At 37.9% G+C, this 20,660-nt stretch overlaps 1 protein-coding gene across 1 annotated transcript in view; it reads right to left on the bottom strand.

Moving 5' to 3' along the window:
- The window catches only part of KIAA1210 (KIAA1210 ortholog), a 33,529-nt gene extending 20,436 nt beyond the window's left edge, over nucleotides 1-13,093 (bottom strand). The window contains exons 1-4 of the mRNA XM_049767016.1: nucleotides 13,033-13,093; nucleotides 5,759-5,936; nucleotides 2,332-2,455; nucleotides 1,944-2,072 (exon numbers count right to left, since the gene is read on the bottom strand). Of these exons, the coding sequence (XP_049622973.1) occupies nucleotides 1,944-2,072; nucleotides 2,332-2,455; nucleotides 5,759-5,936; nucleotides 13,033-13,093 (492 nt within the window). The remainder of the gene's footprint in view (nucleotides 1-1,943; nucleotides 2,073-2,331; nucleotides 2,456-5,758; nucleotides 5,937-13,032) is intronic.
- Between the last annotated feature and the right edge of the window lie 7,567 nt (nucleotides 13,094-20,660).

Raw genomic sequence — 20,660 nt, 5'->3', positions numbered from 1 at the left:
TGATTGTGTGAATGAATGGTGCTAGAAATTATATACACATTGTGGTGTGAACTTGGACTCTTGAATTATGTATGATATTGCAAACCAAAGATAAAGGAACAAACATCTTATTTTAAATATATTGTAGAGGGGTAGGAATAATAGTGCAATGAATAGGGCATTTGCTTTGCATGTGGAAACCCCAGGTTTAATCTTGGGCACCATTTAATCTCCTTAGTCTGTCAGACATGATCTCTGACCAAGACCAGGAGTAATCCCTGAGCACTATGGGATGTGACTCCAAAATTCACACACATTTTCACATATACACACATATATAAGAATTCTGATGCTGGGCCCGGAGAGATAGCACAGTGGCGTTTGCCTTGCAAGCAGCCGATCCAGGACCAAAGGTGGTTGGTTCGAATCCCGGTGTCCCATATGGTCCCCCGTGCCTGCCAGGAGCTATTTCTGAGCAGACAGCCAGGAGTAACCCCTGAGCACCTCCGGGTGTGGCCCAAAAACAAACAAAAAAGAAATTCTGATGCTATCTAAATTATCTATCTTATTTACAAATCTCATTTAATTCTGATCATTGTTTTGATTTTGCCCCCCCATCTTCAAATGTCTGATTCTTTTGAAGGTGGCTCCATATAGATTTTGATCTGAACTTGTCATATAAATTGCAGTCCTTGCTCCTAACATTTCAGAAATCATGTGGATTTGGATCTTTACTGCTTTGATTACTTTGGGGATAAGAAACCTTGGGGATCCACTATCTCTTAACATAATTTTAATACTAATGACTACAGTAATGATAACTAAATCTTTAGTTAGAGAGCTTAATCTGCCAGAGAGTGTTTTCCATAGATTAATCTTATTTAAATCTTGAATCACTTTTTAAAACCTTTTTCCCCTGGTTATCTTTAATTTATAGAGGCAAACATTAAGGTTCCAGACACCCAGAATTACCTAAGAGATCACACTAAATATAAGTATCCTACTTTTTTATGGTAACACCCGGTGGCACTCAGGAGTTATTCCTAGCTCTATGCTCAGGTATCGCTCCTGGCACTTTCGGGGACCATATAGGATGCCGGGAATCAAAACCGGGTCTGTCCCGGGTTGGCAGTGTACAAGGCAAACGCTCTATGACTGTGCTATCTCTCAGACCCCAAATATTCTACTGTTAGAGTGCAGAAAGAAACCTGTTTATTCCCACCTATATCTCTAGCAATATCAGGAGCATTGTAGATCACAGCTCTAAGAGTCTTACTGAGCAATGGTTATGACTAACTGGAGCTAAATGTCTATCTAATGTATATGCTATATTTTATTGAGATTATACTTCTGATGCATATATAAGGACATTAACCCAGTTGAAGAATCTGGGGCAATAAAATATCATGGAATTGGAGATAAATATATCCAGATTTGATTTCTATTAAGTGTACACTTAATCTCTGGATGTACTGGAGCAACTTAGGATAATCATACAGTACCAGGGATGACATTTTGAGCTTTATTCATTTGAAGCAAGTGTCCTCACAGTGAGCTATATCATTGAATCATTTCATTTTCTTTCTGAGACTTTGTTCAATCAACAAAGCAATGTTTTGGAATAGATATAAATATTATACCCCCTTGAGGTGATAAAGGAAAACCTCAGAAAGATTAAATATCATAAAGTCAAGAAGACAGTAAGTAGCAGTGAAAGAATTTAGCCGTATTCTTTCTGATTTAAAATAATTCAATGGGACTGAAGTGACAATACAGTGGGTAATGCATTTGCCTTGCAAGTGGCTGATCTGGGTTCGATCCCTGGCATCCCATATGGTTCGCCAAGCCTGCCAGGAGTGATTTCTGAGCTCAGAGCCACGAATGACCCTGGAGGTGACCCCCTCACAAATAAAAATAATTAAAATACTGTGTTGATGATTCATGTGTCATGTTTTGAACCATACCTCAGGAGCCTGAGATCCTGGAGCTTGGCTTCCACTTCTGGTTTTATATGGGGGCATGGCGTCAAACTCAGCTGCATAAATACCACCACCAGTTCCAATTCTAGGCAAAGTTTGGGACATGTGGACTCTCTGCGTAAAATAGAAATCATAAAGGTAGAAATTTCTGTCCATTATCAGTGTAATGATTATGATAATATCAGTCAATACTGTGTCAGGTGCAAGGTGAGCACATTATGTACTTCTATATTCTCTCATCTAATGTTACAATCATCTAGTAAGTAAAAAAAAACAGAGTCAATCAATTTCTCTCTTTTTGGTGGAGTAAGACTAGGGAATTAAAAAAGAATAATTTGATTAGGGGCTGATGTTCAATTTCACTATTTATTACCTGCTGTTGTTTGCCTCCGTGGATATCTGAAGTGCCATATTTAGTACTAGCTGATCTTTCAGGCTCAGACTCCACAAAGACGCTGTCATGAGACAAAGCTTTGCTTCCCAAATGTGTCTTGGCCCTGAGTAAGAAGGAAAAAGTCTTATGAAAGTAGTCCATAGGAACTGAAGAAATGTCTGAAATACAACTCAGGAAAGAGTTCAGAAGGAGGGGATGTTGGTGCAGAAAGATATCCACAAACATGTGTTTTCCTCTTTTATACAGACATATAAACTACATACATATGAACTTCATGTCTAGAAGTCTGTTCACCAAACTCTGAGAAATAACACTAAAGACAAAGGAAGAGAATTTTTATTTTTACTTGGCATACTTATGTATAATTTTGACTTTTTAAATGATCAGCAAGTCTTTTATGCAATTTATGGAGATGTGGCTTATATACCAAAAATTTGCACATTTAGTGTGCAATTGTCGATACAGCACTACAGGATGGCAAGGGTAGCCCCTGAGAGTTATAAAAGTTCACTCAAACAGTGTTCTCTGCAGTGGTTTTATTTTGCTTTGTTTTATATCCTCAAGTCTTTTCATATGTTGTATATTTTCATTCACCGAATCTTTTTCAAAATTCATTTTTCAAACAAGTGTTCTGCAAGATGTCTAGCCTATTTCTTTTTTTATTTATTTAAAGAAAATGTATCACATAATTGACATAACTGATCATAATATATTTGTTTCAGGCTGACAGAAAGCAAAATTATCAAGAAATAGAAAGAGAATAGAGAATTTAAAAAATAAAGTGGAAAAATAAGGAGAGTTCATTAGCAGTTATATTTGTGAAAATTGTTGTATCACCAATAAAGTCGTTAATAAAATAGCCAAAGGTTTAGTATGCTCCCTTTTTTTTTCTTCACCTCTGAACCAAGGATACTACCTATGGAAACAAACATGGTTTCCCACACCACTAGAGGAAGACCCCACTTCTACCATGGCACTGACTTACTCCAAAGACAGTTCTTATGTTACCCTGACAACCGGGCAACAGCAACAGTCTGCTTTTAGTTCAGGATTCTCTGCAATGCTAAACTAATGGTGAGACAGAACGAGAAGACAATACACAACACCTGGTCTTTGACATAGGACCTGTACAGAAACCAGGATCTATAACTACAGAAACCTGACAGCAATAACTGTGAGGTTGAAGAGCTGACCACTGAGAATGACTAGTGGGTTGGACAATCTGCATATGCCTGGAGTTGGTCTTATGCCAAAATAATTTGGGGATAAGATCTCCTGTTTTTTAGGCCAAAGGTCTTTCTTTCCAATTTCTTCCATATTTTGCTGTGTCTAAGCAAACAGCAACTGACACATACACATCTTTTTTTAATTTTTTTTAGTGTATCTCTAATCTCTAGCCTATTTCTTATGCAGGAACTAACTGTGCATCTAATTTCCCCTAATTGCTGATAGCTTCTAATTGGAAATGAAGTTAGGTTGTTTACAATGATGTCTTAAGGGGAATTTTATAAACAACTAAAAGGATAAAGGCATACAGATGATTTCTCTCAAGATGTGAGAAATTATAATCAAAGACATCATAAGGACACAAAAATATATGTCAACATTTCTAATATTATAGATATAAAAAGCTTCAATATGGTATTAACAATTTAAAGCTACATAGGAAAATAATTATATACTAGGGACACATTAGATTTCCAGGCTTAAAAAATGCTGGTATCTATGAAAATTCATTAATGTAATATACTGTTTTAATAAAATATAATCAAAACCCACATAGGTTTTTCAACAGATACAGAAATAATATGTAAAATTGAAAGCACTTTCATTATGATTACATTATGATTACATGATGATTACATCATGATTATACTAGACATTGAGGATATATAAAAACCCAGAGTTAATGTCATACTTTAATAACAAAGTATTTAATAACAAAGTTTTATCCTTCAGATAATGAATAATACAAATATATCTGCTATACTACTGCTGTTAAATAATTGTCCTGTGGATTATAGCCATGGAAACTAGGTAAGAAAATGAAGTAAAAATATTCCATAGAAGATTAGAAAAAGCAAATTGATCTCTGCTTACAAATTGCATATCTTATGCATAAAATATTTAAAATTTATTTAAAATATTAGTTAAAAACTAGACCACAAAATTTAAGGGTTGATGATCAATATATCATAACTAATTCTATGGATTATAGAGATAATACAGGTGTTAAGGCACTTACTTGGCATCTGGCCAATCCAAATTTGACCCCTTACACTATCAAGAGTCCCCCAAACACTTTAAGGAGTGATACCTGAGCATATAAAGCCAGGTATCACTGAGTATCACTCAGGTATCCTGAGTACACCAGGGTGTAGCACAAAATTTTATTTTTTCCTTTTTAAATAGTATCTTTATTTAAGCACCATGATTACAAACGTGATTATAGTTGGGGTTCAGTCATAAAAAGAACACCCCCTTTACCAGTGTAACATTCCCACTACCAATAACACCCCAGCTCCCTTCTCCCCCACCCCCTGCCTGTATTCCAGACAGTCATTCTATTTCCTTCACTCATTAACATTGTCATAATAGTTGTTAGTGTAGTTATCTCTGCATTCACCACTCTTTGTGGTGAGCTTCATATCATGAGCTGGTCTTTCCAGCCCTCATCTCTATTGTCTCTGTAGCCCCAAAATTAAAAAAAAATTACTTATATGAAGCTTAGAGATAACTTAAAGAGTTGGAGCACATGCTTTATATACAGAGATCTCATATCTGATTCCTGGTACTTACTGCCTGGTTCCTAGAGCACCAACTTTGGAGTAGCATTTTAGTATGACCAAGTGCAGTGATCAAACAAATTTATTCTAGAACTGAGGATAGCACAGAGATTAGGGGCACGTTTTATATGCACAGGACCTCTGCTTGTTACTAAGAACATATGATTCCTGAACAGATAAAAATAAAGATAAAATGTTGTGGTTTAAAATTTTTATCAAGAAAATAATTCTGCTCCACAAGTTGGTACATATACTTAATGACAATCTCATTGAAAAACTAGCTGTCGGGGCCGGGCGGTGGTGCTAAAGGTAAGGTGCCTGCCTTGCTTGCGCTAGCCTTGGACGGACCGCGGTTCGATGTCCCATAATGGTCCCCCAAGCCAGGAGCAACTTCTGAGCACATAGCCAGGAGCAACTCCTGAGCGTTACCGGGTGTGGCCCAAAAACCAAAAAAAAAAAAAAAAGAAAGAAAAACTAGCTGTCATTTAAAATGTCTACTTTTGCAGACACAGCCCCCACAGTTCAAGAATCGCATAGGAGCAAATACCATTGATAATTGGGTTGCCAAAAGGAAGCCTTTGGGGGAAAGCTGTCTGCTGTTGTCTTCCACCCTGACTTACCTAAACTCATTTGGTGAACCTTCATTAGCTGCCTTCAGACAAGAGATGCTAATATTGCTGCTGGACAGGCTTGGTTGTAGTCTCCTCCCTCGTTGAGGTGAGGGGGTGTCTTCAGAGTCTTTCTTCTTCCTTTTGCCAAAGAGGTTTCTGATAGATTTAAACTTGAATTTTCTTCTTCCTGCATGTGAGAACAAACAGTAAGTGTCATGGTGGGAAGGAGGATAGGAAAGACCTTGGGTACAGAAAGAAGTACTAGGAGCCCAGGGACCCTACATATCTCAGCCTTCACTTCCCAGTGCCAACAAGACTATTTGGCTTGGTCTACTCTAACAGCATCAATAGCCCAGTGACAGAATCTGATACAAAATGATTGATACAAAGAGAGGCAGAATATAGCATGTGATTTGGGGGTAACCTCCATTCAGGTCGCCCTTACCAAGCATCCACTAGTCAACTGTTAACCTACATATCCCTCCTAACCCAAATATGTTCATTCTAGTGCCATGATTATTGAGCCAATAGAAACAGCTGATCCACTGACTCCCCACCTTCACTCTGGTGTTAGGAATTATATTCCAGTTGAGTAGTTAAGCTTTTACATGTGTAAACTACTTCAGGACCCCTGAAGGTTTATATGAGGCAACCTATATGCTGAGAAGCAATGGGCACAATGAATGAGTGTGGGTGGGTAATGCAGCCATTGTGGACTTGCTCAAGAAGTACATGGAATCTATTATGCTGAGTAAAATAAGTCAGAGGGAGATAGACACAGAATAGTGTCACTCATCTATGGGTTTTAAGAAAAATAAAAGACATTTTTGCAATAATTCTGAGACAAAAGAAATGAGGGCTGGAAGGCCCAGGTTATGATATGAAGCTCACCACAAAGAGTGATAAGTACAGTTAGATAAATAATTACATTGACAACTATCATGACAATAGGAATGAATGAGGGAAGTAGAAAGCCTGTCTAGAGTACAGGCACAGGTGGGGTGGGGAGGAGGGAGATTTGGAACATTGGTGATGGGAAGGTTGCACTGGTGAAGGTGGGTGTTCTTTATCTGACTGAAACCCAACTACAATCATATTTGTAATCAAGGTATTTAAATAAATATATTAAAAAATAAAAATAATTAATTTATAAACAATGAGAGGACTGAGAAAGAAAGGTTTCCAGGTAAACAATCTTCTAATGAAAAGGACATGACAGAAATCAGGTACCAAAGGGTTTTGTGAATGTGTGCATAGATAAGTGCACAGTGTGTTTTCATCAATGATTGTTGTAGAATTAGCTACAGGTATTCTGAGCTCTGTAGATGTAGCTAATTAAAAACTAGATCTATGTATAATAACCCTTGGGTCAGCCATGACAAAGTGAGTTCTAAATTATCTTCCAGCACTGTTTGAGCATTTTTCAGTTTCCAAGTAACACATAAAGCTTTCCTATGACTCAGCAAAAGAATTTTCTTGTGTTCTGGGAGGGAAAGAAGCTCCTACTCCATTTGCATACAATACTTTAGCAACACCATCCTCCCAGTCTACTTCTAAAGAGGTCTTCTCTAGAAGACCTCTGATCTGCATAGAAATCCTGCACTGGAGCTTAAGGCTAAGTCAAGGATGTGAACAAAGGAGCTACCATTTAGAGTCTTTGAATGATATTGGAAAGAACTACCACAATTAGAAAACTCTAGTTCTGTTATCAATGGGGTGGAGCATTTCTTAGCCCCAAGACCTTTGGCAATTTATTCTTTGGGATGCACCTGGAAGAAGAGAGGAATCACACAAATTAGCATCTCCCAAAATGTGTTTAGAAGTAAGCTCCTAGGCCTCCTGTCTGAAAAGAGGATCTATAGTACAATCTAGGAAATACTGAATTAGAAACCTGCTTTCCCAGATCCTAAAGCTCGACAGGCACTTCTTACTGTCTCCCAATTGCATGTGTGCAAAATGTCTGACAAAACATACTTTGGACATACTTAGGAAACTCTGAAATAATGATGAGCTCAGATATGGTTCACCCTTGAGTCTAACTCACTTGTAGTATGCAGAGGCAACCAACATGTTTTTGGATTATCAGCTTTATTCACGAGAAAGGAAGACTAAGAGGACAATAGTATAAGTAAATTGTATGAATAAAACTGGAATTTTGGAGATCTGCATGTAGCTCAGTGGTAGAGCACCTGCTTTGTATAAATGAGGCTCTGGGTTTAGATCCTGGCCCAGTAAAGAAGAAATTAAATTACTAGAATTGGAATTTAAATGGGCACTTAATGTAGTCTATACACTTATTGATTTTAATGCCACACACCTAAAACTTAGATGGCGTAATTCAATCTTATTCCATAAATAGAAAATTAAATTAAAAATTAAAAATAGAATTGTAATTTGCCTCTTTTGACCCTGCTCATTTAAAAAACATTTTATAAAATGTGGAAAGGGGTTGAAAATATAGTATAGGTGATAAGGAGCTTGTCTTGCACAATGCTGACCAGGATTCAATCCCTGTTACCCTATATGGACTCCCTAAGCATAACCTAGATTGATTCCTGTGTACAGAGCCAAAGTAAGCCTCAAGCTCAAGTAGACATGCTCTACCCCATCCACTCACTCTCCAAAAAAAGCAAAACTAAATCATGAAAATAAATATGGAATGTTCTCCCAAGTTATCTTATTTATATTTTCTAGAAAATATTAATTTATATGCTAACGAATTAAATATTTAAAGAATGGTTGGTGTCATATAACTACTGCAAGATGTTCAATTTTGCAATCTAACAAAAGTGCTTGAATGTATACAGGACAGAGTAAGCAGTTTCTAAGCTAATCTATATTTTGTTCTCTGTCCTTTTCAATCTCTTTACTCCCAAATCACCTTGAATAGCTAGAAAATAGTAAGATTTTAAAGTTAAATTCTGATTACTATACTAGTTAGTACAATCAATATCTTTCTGGAAAAAATTTACCCACTGAATCTCTTGCATGAATATCTTTATTTTTAGCATTTGCTTATGTCAACAATGTAAGTACTACTTCATGGGCAATTTTAAACTACAAGTATAATATTTGGAAAGGGTGTACAAAGTCAGTCCCCTAAGCCCACATGATCAGTTCTAACAACTACTAAATGATCCCTATCCAGTGAAACTATCTTGATCAGTTAGATCCTCTGTCAAGTAGGAAAGAACAGAATATATCTTAGCTTTTGCATATATAATTTTTTGAGCAGAGTGAATATGTTTATGGATTCTTGGTAGGTAGATCTCCTTCTGGACTTCTGAAAAGAAACATCTTAATATTTAGAGTTTTGGGAAATACAGTGATGCCCCCTTTTGCTTCAAGATTTCAGAACAGAAGTGTGAACCAAACCTGCAGATTTGGAGTTGCCAACCAGTTTCTCATTAGCCAGCAAAGAAGAAAAGGCAGAGAGGAGAAATTCAACAGCTGATACCTCCACCTGTGTCACAAGCTTAAAATACTTCACAGAATAAAAATACATATAATAAAGTTTTAGGCTGTAATAAAAATCAATCATAAGAAACAATGATTAAATAACATAATAAATCAACGGCATACATTATATAATCAATCAATGACCTATAGCATACAAGATGTGTAAAAATACATCTAATAAAGTTTCAAGCTGTTATAATAACCATAAGAAACAACCTGTATGTAACATGCAATCAGTCAGTGACATACAATATACAATCAACCAATGACATTGTTGGCTTAGATTTGCTCCTTGACTGGTTATCAATGAATCCTCAAAGAGCTCCCAGAATAAGAAATTGATTCCCATTCCCCCTCTCCCCTAGAAAGGGGAATCCACGCAGACAGGAGGGTAAAAAGGCAAGAGGGTCGGATGCAGAATCCTTTGTCAGACTGCCAGCAGTTCCAAAACCCTAGAGCCTGCCAGTTAGTTGTCCCAAAAGACCTTGAACAACTCAATCAAAAACTATTTATTAGGCTCTCAACAGCGCCCCCAACTGGAAGCTTGTAGGTGGAACAACAGGCAGAGATAAGTATATTATAGGGAAATATTATTTTAAAAAAGCCTCCACATATAACAGACATAACAATCATTACACGAACACAGAAAATCACACATTAACACATTTTATCTTCCTAGCTTAACAAATGACTTTACAACTGTAGCAGAGTCTAAAAATTAGACCTTCATATGTTCCAATTTTCCCTTGTTTTATTTTTGCTAGGCAGAAAGAACTTGTTTTCCCATGATGATCAAAATATATAATTCAATATCTCTTTCAACCATAGACACCATAATAGAAAGAACACTCCCATTCATTAATCCCTGTTGGGGTAGATCTGAGTATAGTGGTGGCAGAGCTCTGTTGGTAGACACATTGAGAAGCACACAAAGGAACAAGTGGTAGATTGGCTGATCATTGATCTAAGGCAGTGACATGAAACAGAAATATCATGCCAATCAATCAGTTGCCAGGCATTCAATGTCAACTACAAAACTCCAGTCGTCAGCTTATTTGGCAGAGAATGCCTTCCTGTGCCCAAGCACATCAACACCATATATGGACATGAGCACTAGGGATGAGATTCCAAAATGGGAATGCTCCACAAGCTATATTATTTTGGGGATCCTAATGGAGGGTCCAGGACCACAGTATAGTGAGTAGAGTACTTGCCTTCCATGCATCAACCCAATTTTGACTCCAAAACCAGCCAGGTTCCCTGGAGCCCACCAGGCATAATCCCTGGTGTTTAGAACCAGGAGTAAACTCTGAGCACGACCAGGTGTGACCCCAAAACATAAAACAAACAACAGAAATCCTAATGGAATCTCAGGTTGTTAAATATCCAGGTGTAGAAAGTGACCTCTGTTTCTTTATTTTTCTCTCTCTCTTTTTTGTTAAAGAAGTACTTTTCACTTTCAGCAGTTAAGCCCTAACAGGCTTGATTTTCAAAAGCTGTTCCATGTTTGGATCAAAGCCTACATTTGTTATCAGAAATGCTTTCTTAGGTGACTGATAGTGATCATTGATATGCTGAGTAATTGATGTCCCACAGGGTACAGCAGTAGTGCTAGTGAATCGAAAGAAATCTGAACTTCCCCAGTAATAAAAATCATTAATATTCCTATCTAAGCCCAGGGACTATGTATTCCCAAATAGCCAGTATCTTTTTACAGTACCATCTGATAAGAGCCTGCAGTGTACCATATGTTAAAAACTCTATTCCTCAAGCCTCAGATAAAAAGGCTTCTAAATTCAATGCAGAGATTGTTGCTCTGTATTATGTATATTTGTTCATCTATTATGGGCACAGAAAGTCTATCTAGGTTGAACCTCAGTTGTTGTTTTTTTGTTTGTTTTTCTTCTTTTTGGTTTGTTTTTGTTTTTTTGATTTTTGGGTCTTACCCAGCAGTGCTCAGGGGGTTACTCCTGGCTCTGCGCTCAGAAATGGCTCCTGGCAGGCACAGGGGACCACCTATACAGAATTCTGGTATTCGAACCATCCTGGATCGACTGCGTGCAAAGCAAACACCCTACTGCTGTGCTATCCCCCCCCCCCCCACACACACACAGAGTTTTTTTAAACTCACAATGGTGACCTTGATCGCTTGCGCTACTGATTATAAAGAATACTTTTCAGGGCCGGAGAGATAGCACAGCTGTAAGGCGATGCCTTAGACACAGAAGGATGGTGGTTTGAATCCCGGCATCCCGTGTGGTCCCCGAGCCTGCCAGGAGCGATTTCTGATCATAGAGCCAGCAGTAAACCCTGACCGCTGCCGGGTGTGACCCAAAAACAAAACAAAAAAATAATACTTTTCTTTCTTTGCTTTCACTTTCTTTTTATGGAGAAAAGGCTACACTTAGCAATACACAGGGCTTTAACCTAGCTCAGAGATTACTCCTGATGAGGCTCCAGGGATCATAGGCGATGCCAGGTATCTAACATAGCTGATCACATGCAAAGTAATCACCCTAGCTGCTGTACTATCTATCCATTCCCTCTTTCTTTTGTTGTGGTTTATTTTGGGGAGACACACTGGGCAGTGCTCAGGGGTTGCTCCTGGCTGGCTTTATACTTAGGGATTACCTAGCAGTGCACAGGGAACTATATGGGATACTGGGGATTGAACCCAGGACAGCTGCTTGCAAGGAAATTGCTTTTTCCAGGCCCACTACTTTTTATTTATAAATTGATTTTGAGCCATCCCCAGAGGTGATGTACTCCTGCTGCTCAAATTCTCTATTATCAGTGCTTGGTGGACCACACACTACCAAGTAAACCCAGACAGACACCCTAATGGAAAATCTACATTTCTGCTTATTGAGTTATCCTCCAGCCACTGGGAAAAACATTTCTAACTAGCCTTTCTTCCCTAACTTCCCTTCAATCTCCAAAAGACTCCCCTGATTTTATTCATGTCTGTTCTAAAAATATAACTTATGTTTTGGACATCCATAAAAATAAGTCCATTGGCTTGGTAAGGGCATCTGCCAGCTAGTCATCTTATTTACTTATTAATCGACTTAATCATGAATATCTTTGAGTGTCTAATCATGTTCTCTGAGATCCAATATTAAAGAATGGTGAAACAGAGGTGAGGGCCTAAGTACAACTTTCAAGGGTCTATTGACCAGGTTACACAGCCCTGCTCCAACTCATCAGTGATGGCCTTCAGGAAGCCCCAAGAAATTTCCCTCTGTGTCCTTCCAGATCACCATAAACCACTAAGAAAATTCAGAAATAAATGGAGAACACTTCTAGTAAATTCAGTTCTGCCATTAAATTCAATGTATTTTATATCTTACATCTTCTCTCATAAAACTCAACATTATTTAGTGAATTTTTTATCCCTTTCTATTATTTTACTACAAGCTGGTCACTTATATGTATAGGTGAAACCATAGTTCAGGAAATGGGTACATCATAGGTTAGTTTTACAAAAAGAAAAATTGTGTAAAGTGAATCCTTTAGGTGGCATCTTCTGCTTTGACTCTCCACTTTTTATTTTGTAAAAGTAATAAAACAATAATAATAAATAATAATAGTAATAATCTTCCTCAAAGAAGATTGCAGAACCTCAGCTAAAATCTTGAAAAAACTGGCAGAGTCAAAGATGAAATATAAGAAGTTAAAAACTGAAAAATAATTGTGGACAAAGTCTACTATTACTAGAAATTTATTATAAATTTATTTTCACGTGACTAGATTCTACTTCCTAAGAATTAGGCACAGTAAACAAATCTAATTCTAGTTATTTAAAATTTGATTCAATTACTTACCATCATCACTGGGCTCTAGGGCTTCCATATTCACCGGAAGTTCAGTCGGTGATTCCGCCATCTTGGGATCACTAACATAAAATATTGAGATTAAACTCAAAAGGTTGCCATTTGATAGTCAGCATATAATACAATAATTTTACCCTATACAGAAATGCCTCTACAAGAACAGGGCATATGGGATTTTATTGCTGTATGTATAGTATTTTTGTTATTAATATTAATAATTTTATGGAGTTATTCATATTTATTAGTATTAAATCAGCTAGGTAGCAGTTGCACATATATTTGCATATACATTTTATTAAAACCCCATAATTTACATAGTTATTCATAATTTCAGGCATAAAATGGTCCAACACCAATTTCACCACCACTGTCAACTTTCTTCCAACAATGTCCCCAAGATTCCTCTAATCTCTTAACCTGCTGATTTGTGAGGAGTATTTTTAAATTGGATGGTTGTAGTTTGGATATCATACTTACAGTGTTTTTGGCTCTGCTGTTTAGATATATACATATTCCACATGCCTATACCACTGATGTATATGAGGCTCCTGACCCCTCCTCACATCTCATCTGTCTCATCTTATCTCCCCCCTTGATTTCTTTCTTTATATACTTTAAATAAATTAATTGCATAAATTGTTTGATTAAATGTGTGAATTATATCTCAAAAAAGCTGTTTTAAAAAGACAAATGTAAAATCTCTGATCTTCTGCTTTGTATTGGAAACTATTCATTTTGGAGGCCTATTACTATTGATTGGTATACACTAGAAATTAAATTTTTCTTCATAAACATCAAGATACATAACAGAAAAATATTGAGTTAATTTACTCCTTCATTTTAAAAAACTTGGCAGCATAAAAAGAGTCAGAGTAAAACAAAACTAGTAAATACTTGAAACAGATGGAGAGAGCAATTTTCTCTTCTTATCAAGATTATACATAAATTAATTTTTAAAAGAAACAACTTTATAAAAAAAGGGGGTGCTAAGGCCAAAATAAACTGCTTTCAGAAAAGTACAATTAGATAATAGTTACATAAAAAGGTTGGCCTCATTTATAAAGAGAGTATGTCAAACTACAAAGCTACCATTTTTAATTACCAGATCATAAAAAAATTAATTTTATGACTACCTTGCTAACAAGGATGGGATAAAAGCGACTATCATTCACTATGCAGTGTAAATATCTCTCCCAAGAGCAATTTGGCAGGACTAGAAAGATGGTATAGGGATGAGTTTGTTTTCTTTGCATGTGACCAAAGCTAGTATGAGTCCCCAGCACTTCCAAAGACCCACCAAGCACCACAATATGGCCCCCACCAAACCAAAACCAAACCAAAAAAGGGAGAAATTTTGTAGTATCAAACATTTTAAGTGGCAATTCCTTTTGAGAGAGTAGGGTCACCTCTTGACTTTGCCACACAGATATGTTCACACATGTACACAAAAATATACATGCAAGAATGTTTAGCACAAGGGCTAAAGTGATAGAACAGCAGGTAGGGCATTTGTTTTACACGAGGCCAACCAAGGTTTGATCTCTAGCATCCCATATGGCCCCCAAGTACTGCCAGGAGAAAGTCTTACGTGTAGAGCCAGGAATTAACTCTGACCATTCCCAAGTGTGGCCAAAAAACCTAAATAATAAATAAGTAAAGAAATAAAGAGAATGTTTCACACAACATTGTTTTAACTTGTTCCAAATAAGAAATAACCATGGTAACTATCATAATTCTCCCACAGCTCTGATTTTATGTCACAGGAAATTTATCTACTTGTATGCTTTGTTCCATTAGAGCAGATAATCAATTGAGAGTTGATTCTAAATTTCACATTCCATCTAGCCTTCTATCAAAAGCTAGGTATACCATGTTTGGGGACACATCAGATGATAAATAAACCATGATAAAAACAGCATGACATAACTGATGAAAGTTTGCATGTAACAGGTAAAGAAAGGATCTAAAATTGCCATACATAGGACAATTGCTGCACAGAGCCTGTCCTTGTAACAGCATCCTTTGAAGTCTAAAGCAGAAGTAAATGAAATAGTGCTAATTTAGTTCTACGGGAGGACCCCATATGGAACCCATATGGTCCCTCAAACAGCCCCAAAAGTGGTCCCAAAGAAAGAAATCGAAACAACAACCAATGAGGAACCAATATAAATGTCAGATTAGAACAAAGAAAGAGGTTACAGGGTGCCATATGCACCTCTAAAACACCAATAGCATTATTTTACTTAACAGTCTCCTGAACTTAGACTGTGTTGAATGCTTTCTGACATTCTTGCATGCCTTCCCCAATTGAATATAAAACAGGGCCTAGAGGAAAGCACTGTGCCTCGGCTAAGAAATCTCCCTATTTATACAAACAAGCCCACAACCATCACAAAACACACAAACCACCCTTATATTTGAAGTCTTTTTCTTGTTACCAGTCCCATTTCTTTGCTTCTCTTTAAAATAAGCAAAATTCCAAAGAGAGATCTCTACTTACTTCCTTTAGGTCTTGGCTTCTCGTGAAGCTTTCACAAAATGGCTTCCAAACTGAAATGCCAACAAAACTACTTTTATTAAAATCAGCAGGGCTGTACTAGGCCTGCTAACATCATCTGACACAGTGGCCCACGCCTTCCATTGGGCACAATTTTATCACTGCCTTCCTATCATCCTATTCTCCTCCTTTTTGTCTTCTTACCTCATTGGCTAGTCCTTCTCAATGTACTTTGCTAAGTTTCTTCTTCTCCCTAAATTTGAAATGTTGTAGCACTCGAAGTTTCTGTCCTTGGTCAGTCTCTTTGGGTACAATAATTTCTCAGACCTGAGTCACTAAATTAATACATAAACAGGAGCCATAATGTATAAGCCATTAATGTGGAAAAAACTAAAACCAAAACTCAACTTTATCTTTTAATTTATTTTATGTAACTCGAAAGAAATAACATGTTATCACTTCAGCAGGTAATTATCTTGAAATAATATTAATGAGACAGCTTGCTTTATTTCATCTTCATTCTATGCCTTCAAAATTTGGTGCCAACATCTCAGTTTGCACCAACTACATTTTAAGTGTTCAGTCATCACTGTGGCTAGCAATTTCCACATCCTAGAGATCTTCAGATTTTAGATACATCCTGGACTCCAAAAATTATCTTTTTGCCAGATCTCTTTCCTTAATTCCATATTCCCATGACCTGCTGCCTAATCAACATATCTACCTAGGAGTGCATATGCGACTCTTACTTCTCCTCACAGTCACTCTCCTGGCCCTTTTCCCCATCACAGGCAATGCCATGAAGCAGTTGCTCAGCTAAAATCAAGGAGTCTTTGATTCTTCTCTGTCATAAACAACAGCTAATCCAATGGCAAATCCTGTAACTCTTCCTCCCAACATGCAATTTAGCCATTTTTACCTGTATCTTTGCATTAGCTACTCCTTCATCTTGGAAGTTCTTTCACTGGCTCGTTGTACTGCTGACTTTGAGGTTGTATTTAAGTCAGTTCCAGTGTGCCCACCATGAGCAGCAATCTCCATGAACATACACTGAAAACCCTTCCATTATCCCTTTCTCTCTTTTTCATTCTCCCTCACAAACATCATTGTAGCATTCGCCACCACTTAAAATGAAGTTAATGACTTGTTTCCTGTTGAAATCCTTTACTAGAATGTCAAAGCCATGCTGTAGTGATAGGAAAGCAAGTCAACCAAGTCAATCCTGATTCTACCAACCTGGCAGCCCAGATGCTCTCTAAACCCTGTCAGGAGTAATCTCTGAGCACTTTCTGGTGTGGATCCCAAATAAAAACTATAGAATATAAAGTCCATGACAACAGGGGTTTTGTCTATTTTACCCATCACTATATGTTACAGCACCTAAAAAGGTACCTGGCATGTACCAAGCTCTCCATACATGTTTGATGACTGAATTCCTAAGTGGTTACTAAAAGAAATGTAGGTGCGATTTGCAGCAACATGGCTGAAACTGGAAGATATTATGTTAAAGGAAGTAAACCAGAAGGATAAATACAAAATGATATCACTTATATGTGGTATTTACAATAACTGCATGAGGAAATGCAATGGTCTAAATGGAGTTGTCTCAAACTCCTTTGGCCCCAGAATACAGCAAGAAGGAAAGAAACTTAGTGGAAGAGGAAAAACACAAATATGAAAGGATAGGGGCCAGGGGCCAAGCAGTCTCAGGTGCATTGGTAGTGTTAAAAAAGAACTAAATATCAAATAATGGAATCAAGAGACCCAAACTCTAACAATCTAAACTTAAAATGGGCCTGTTATACTGGCAGGCTGAGGGGTAAAGGAGTGGAAAGGGATGTAGTTTGGGAACATTGGTGGAGGGAGGTGGACACTGTTAGGACTGGCCCTGATGCATTGTATGTCTGAAACTCAAGGACTTTGTAAATCACAATGGTTTCAATAAAAAAATAAAAATAAACTTAATAAAATACTAAAAAACAAAAAATGTAGGAACCATCCTAGAGGTCAAAATGTTTTTAGAGACAGAGGTTACTCTGGAAGATGTTGGAAGACTCATTCTGTGAGACTTGTTTGCTAACTGAGCAGAACTTTCTTCCCTCTCAACAAGGTAGCACCCACACCAATGTTGATCCCCAGATTAAAAACAAGCACTTCAGGGGCTCTCATGTCTTCAGTCTGAAGCATTTATTTCCAAGAACCCAAGGTGTGAAGTCCCAGAGCGTTGCTTCAAAGGTACCTCCTCACAAAAGATTCTCTTGTTTCTTTCCCAGATTGCCTTATGGCTTGCACAATTTAAACAGAATTTTATAACTCGCGATGCAGTCTGTGGCTTTGCGACTTTCTCCTAGGGCACTTTTATTTCAGATATTTTGCAACCTCACTTTACTGGTATCTCAAACAATGTCACAAGAATTTTGCTAAAAGTTCCATCAGACCTATTGAACATCATTCTGCTGCCCGTGAGATGCATGCCAAGTTCTTCATACTCAAGGTCCTCCAAAATCATGTGTTCTCAGCCCCCCTACCTTCCAATAGCAATGCACCCCAACCACAAGTTCATGTACTTAAGCATCATAAGTCATACCCTGGGAACAGCACATTTATTTCAATATTCCATGTTCTGCACAGCGTATATGGTTGACCTGGAACACGGTGTCCTTAAATTCTGAAGCTTTTAAATCCTACAGTCTTCAAAACCCTCTTCAAAGGCTCACCACCCCCTCTACCCTAGCCTTTGACCTTTTGTACATGCTCCTCTCAGAGCTAAGATCTTGATAACAAACACCATAATTTGCATCTATTAGTATCTCCAGAGCTATCCAAGTTACCCCACAAAGAATGCTCACAACACATTTTTACTATATGGGGAAAGGCAGGAGTGGTGTCAGTGTGGAAAATCAGTGGCAAAGATGATCCCCTTTTTGTATAAACATGGACATTTAGAGGCAATTGTTAGAAAAAAGATGAATAGTGTAAAGCTCAGTGAAAGAGCTGGTGATCTGTGTAAGGAAAGAAGAAAGAGTGTAAGTGGGCCAGAGAGAGTACAACAGGTAGGGCACTTGCCTTGTACTCAGCCGACTAGGGTTCGATTTCCAGCACTCCATGTGATTTCCTGAGTTCTGTCAGGAGTGATTCCTGAGCACAGATCCAGTAGTAAGCCCTGAGCACCACCGACTGTGGTTCAAATTCCAAAATAGAAAAAAATAGAAAGATTATAAGTTGAAAATCCACTAAATGTGAGAGGCCTTCAGAACCACTTTTAAGGAGTATCAAGATACTTGGTTGTGGTAATCAAGAATTCTGGCCAGCAAAACTATAAATCCTCAATAACCATTATTATTTAAATTTTAGCTTAGTCTCTAGTCCAATTTCTCCAGCCCCAGATGTCTCAATCAAAAAAAAAATCTTGTCTTTTTCTTTCCAAACTGTGGAACAGAAGGGCTGAACCAGGGCTATTTGTGGGGGCGGGAGAAAGAAAAACAAGGATAGGTGGCCTGTCTTCTAAGGCAGCTGAAATTAGAGTTGGGGTGGGTGTCAGGCCACTCTTGGTTACCCATGCTATGGGCTTACTACTTACTGACTGTGCTCAAGGGTCACTCTTGGCAACCCATGACTGGCCATGTGCGAAGCAAGTGGCTTACCCTCTTACTTTCTCTGGCCCACCTACTGAAATTATTCAACCCTAATCTAGGTCAGATTCATGGATTCTGCTGACTGCCTGGTAGCAATGCTGCCTTCTTAAAATAAAGAATGTTAATGGAAAGCAGTTGGCCTCACTAAGAAAACAATTATCCATCAAGACAGAATATTTTCCACAGCATCTGTGTTAGGCAGAAACTTAAGATGGCCCCCAAGATTGTTTGTTCTCTTGAGCTCTTGAATGTGGATGGGCCTGGCCTAATAAATTGAGATTTTTATTTATGTAGTTTTTGTTTTAATAGAGTCAATTCCTACTGATTCTGAAGAAAGAGGTGCACCCAGAAACGCACAGGGGCACTATGTGGTACAGGTGTTGCACTCATGTACTCATGCATGCACTGAAGCTACCTCTCTGGACCCAAGTGAATTGTTCTTGTTAGTGGAAGGAGCTTGAGTTTAGGGCCACAGTTGGCATGCTCAGGAATTACTCCTGGCAGTGCATGAGGGACCATAAGGGATGCTGGGGATTCAACCTGGGTCGGCCGTAAGGCATGTAGCTTATCTGCTATATTCTCTCTGCAGCCTCCAGGTGGATTGTTTTAGAAGAGTCAAAGGATCACATTTTCCAGTTCAATTTGATGCTGCTGACCAGCAATATTCATTTGTTGATCTTGAAGTAATAAATTGCCATGTGGGTGAGAAAAACAGAGAGCAGGGAACAAGGATGGCCTCTCAAAGCAGAAAGCAAGCCTAGATTTCCATGGAACAGAAACAGCCATGATTGCAATCTACAGTCTCAAAAACCTGATGTTGGCATATAATCTCTTGGTAGGGAAGATAGATTTAGGAAAGACTGGGACCTAACCAGACACAGTCCCTATAGCTTTGTGAGACCATGTGCAGAGGGTCCCATTAGGCCTTGCTGGGAGTTCTTGCTCACAGATACTGAGAGGCAGTAATTTGATGACATTGTAAGGACATGTCATGTTTGGTTGTTGCTTGTCCAGCAATAGAAAAATCAATGCAAATTTTTCAGGGTCCAGCTCTATTTCTTTTTTTTTATGTAAGTAAAAATAATAGTAATAATAATAAATGAAGGTACAAAATAATATATAATAAGAAACAATGCTTTGTGCTTTTTTTTTCCTCCTGCCCTGGCACAGTAAATGTTGGGGTCATTCGAAAAGGAATTCACTTGGCCTAAGAGTTATGGGTTTCTCCGCCCTTGGAATATATTGTCATGGGATCAACTATAGACTCTGTTCAGGATCATTTACTCTCCCAGTGGTCTTTTGTCGTGTTTGGGAGACTTCCGTTCTGTTCTGGGTGGTACAAACAGACCTCTGTGTCTTGAGATCTCAGTATCTGCACAACCAGCTCTATTTCTTAAGTGAAGAAATAGTCCAAACTAAAATGAGTTTGGGGTCCTGGAAGCCAGGATATTACACCATTAACTGAAACATATAAGGTGCTTCCCTTC

The sequence above is a fragment of the Suncus etruscus genome, chromosome X (genome assembly GCF_024139225.1).
Source record: "Suncus etruscus isolate mSunEtr1 chromosome X, mSunEtr1.pri.cur, whole genome shotgun sequence".
Lineage (NCBI taxonomy): Eukaryota > Metazoa > Chordata > Mammalia > Eulipotyphla > Soricidae > Suncus > Suncus etruscus.
Note: the sequence above shows the minus strand (reverse complement) of the source record. Positions and strands in the feature narration are given on the sequence as shown.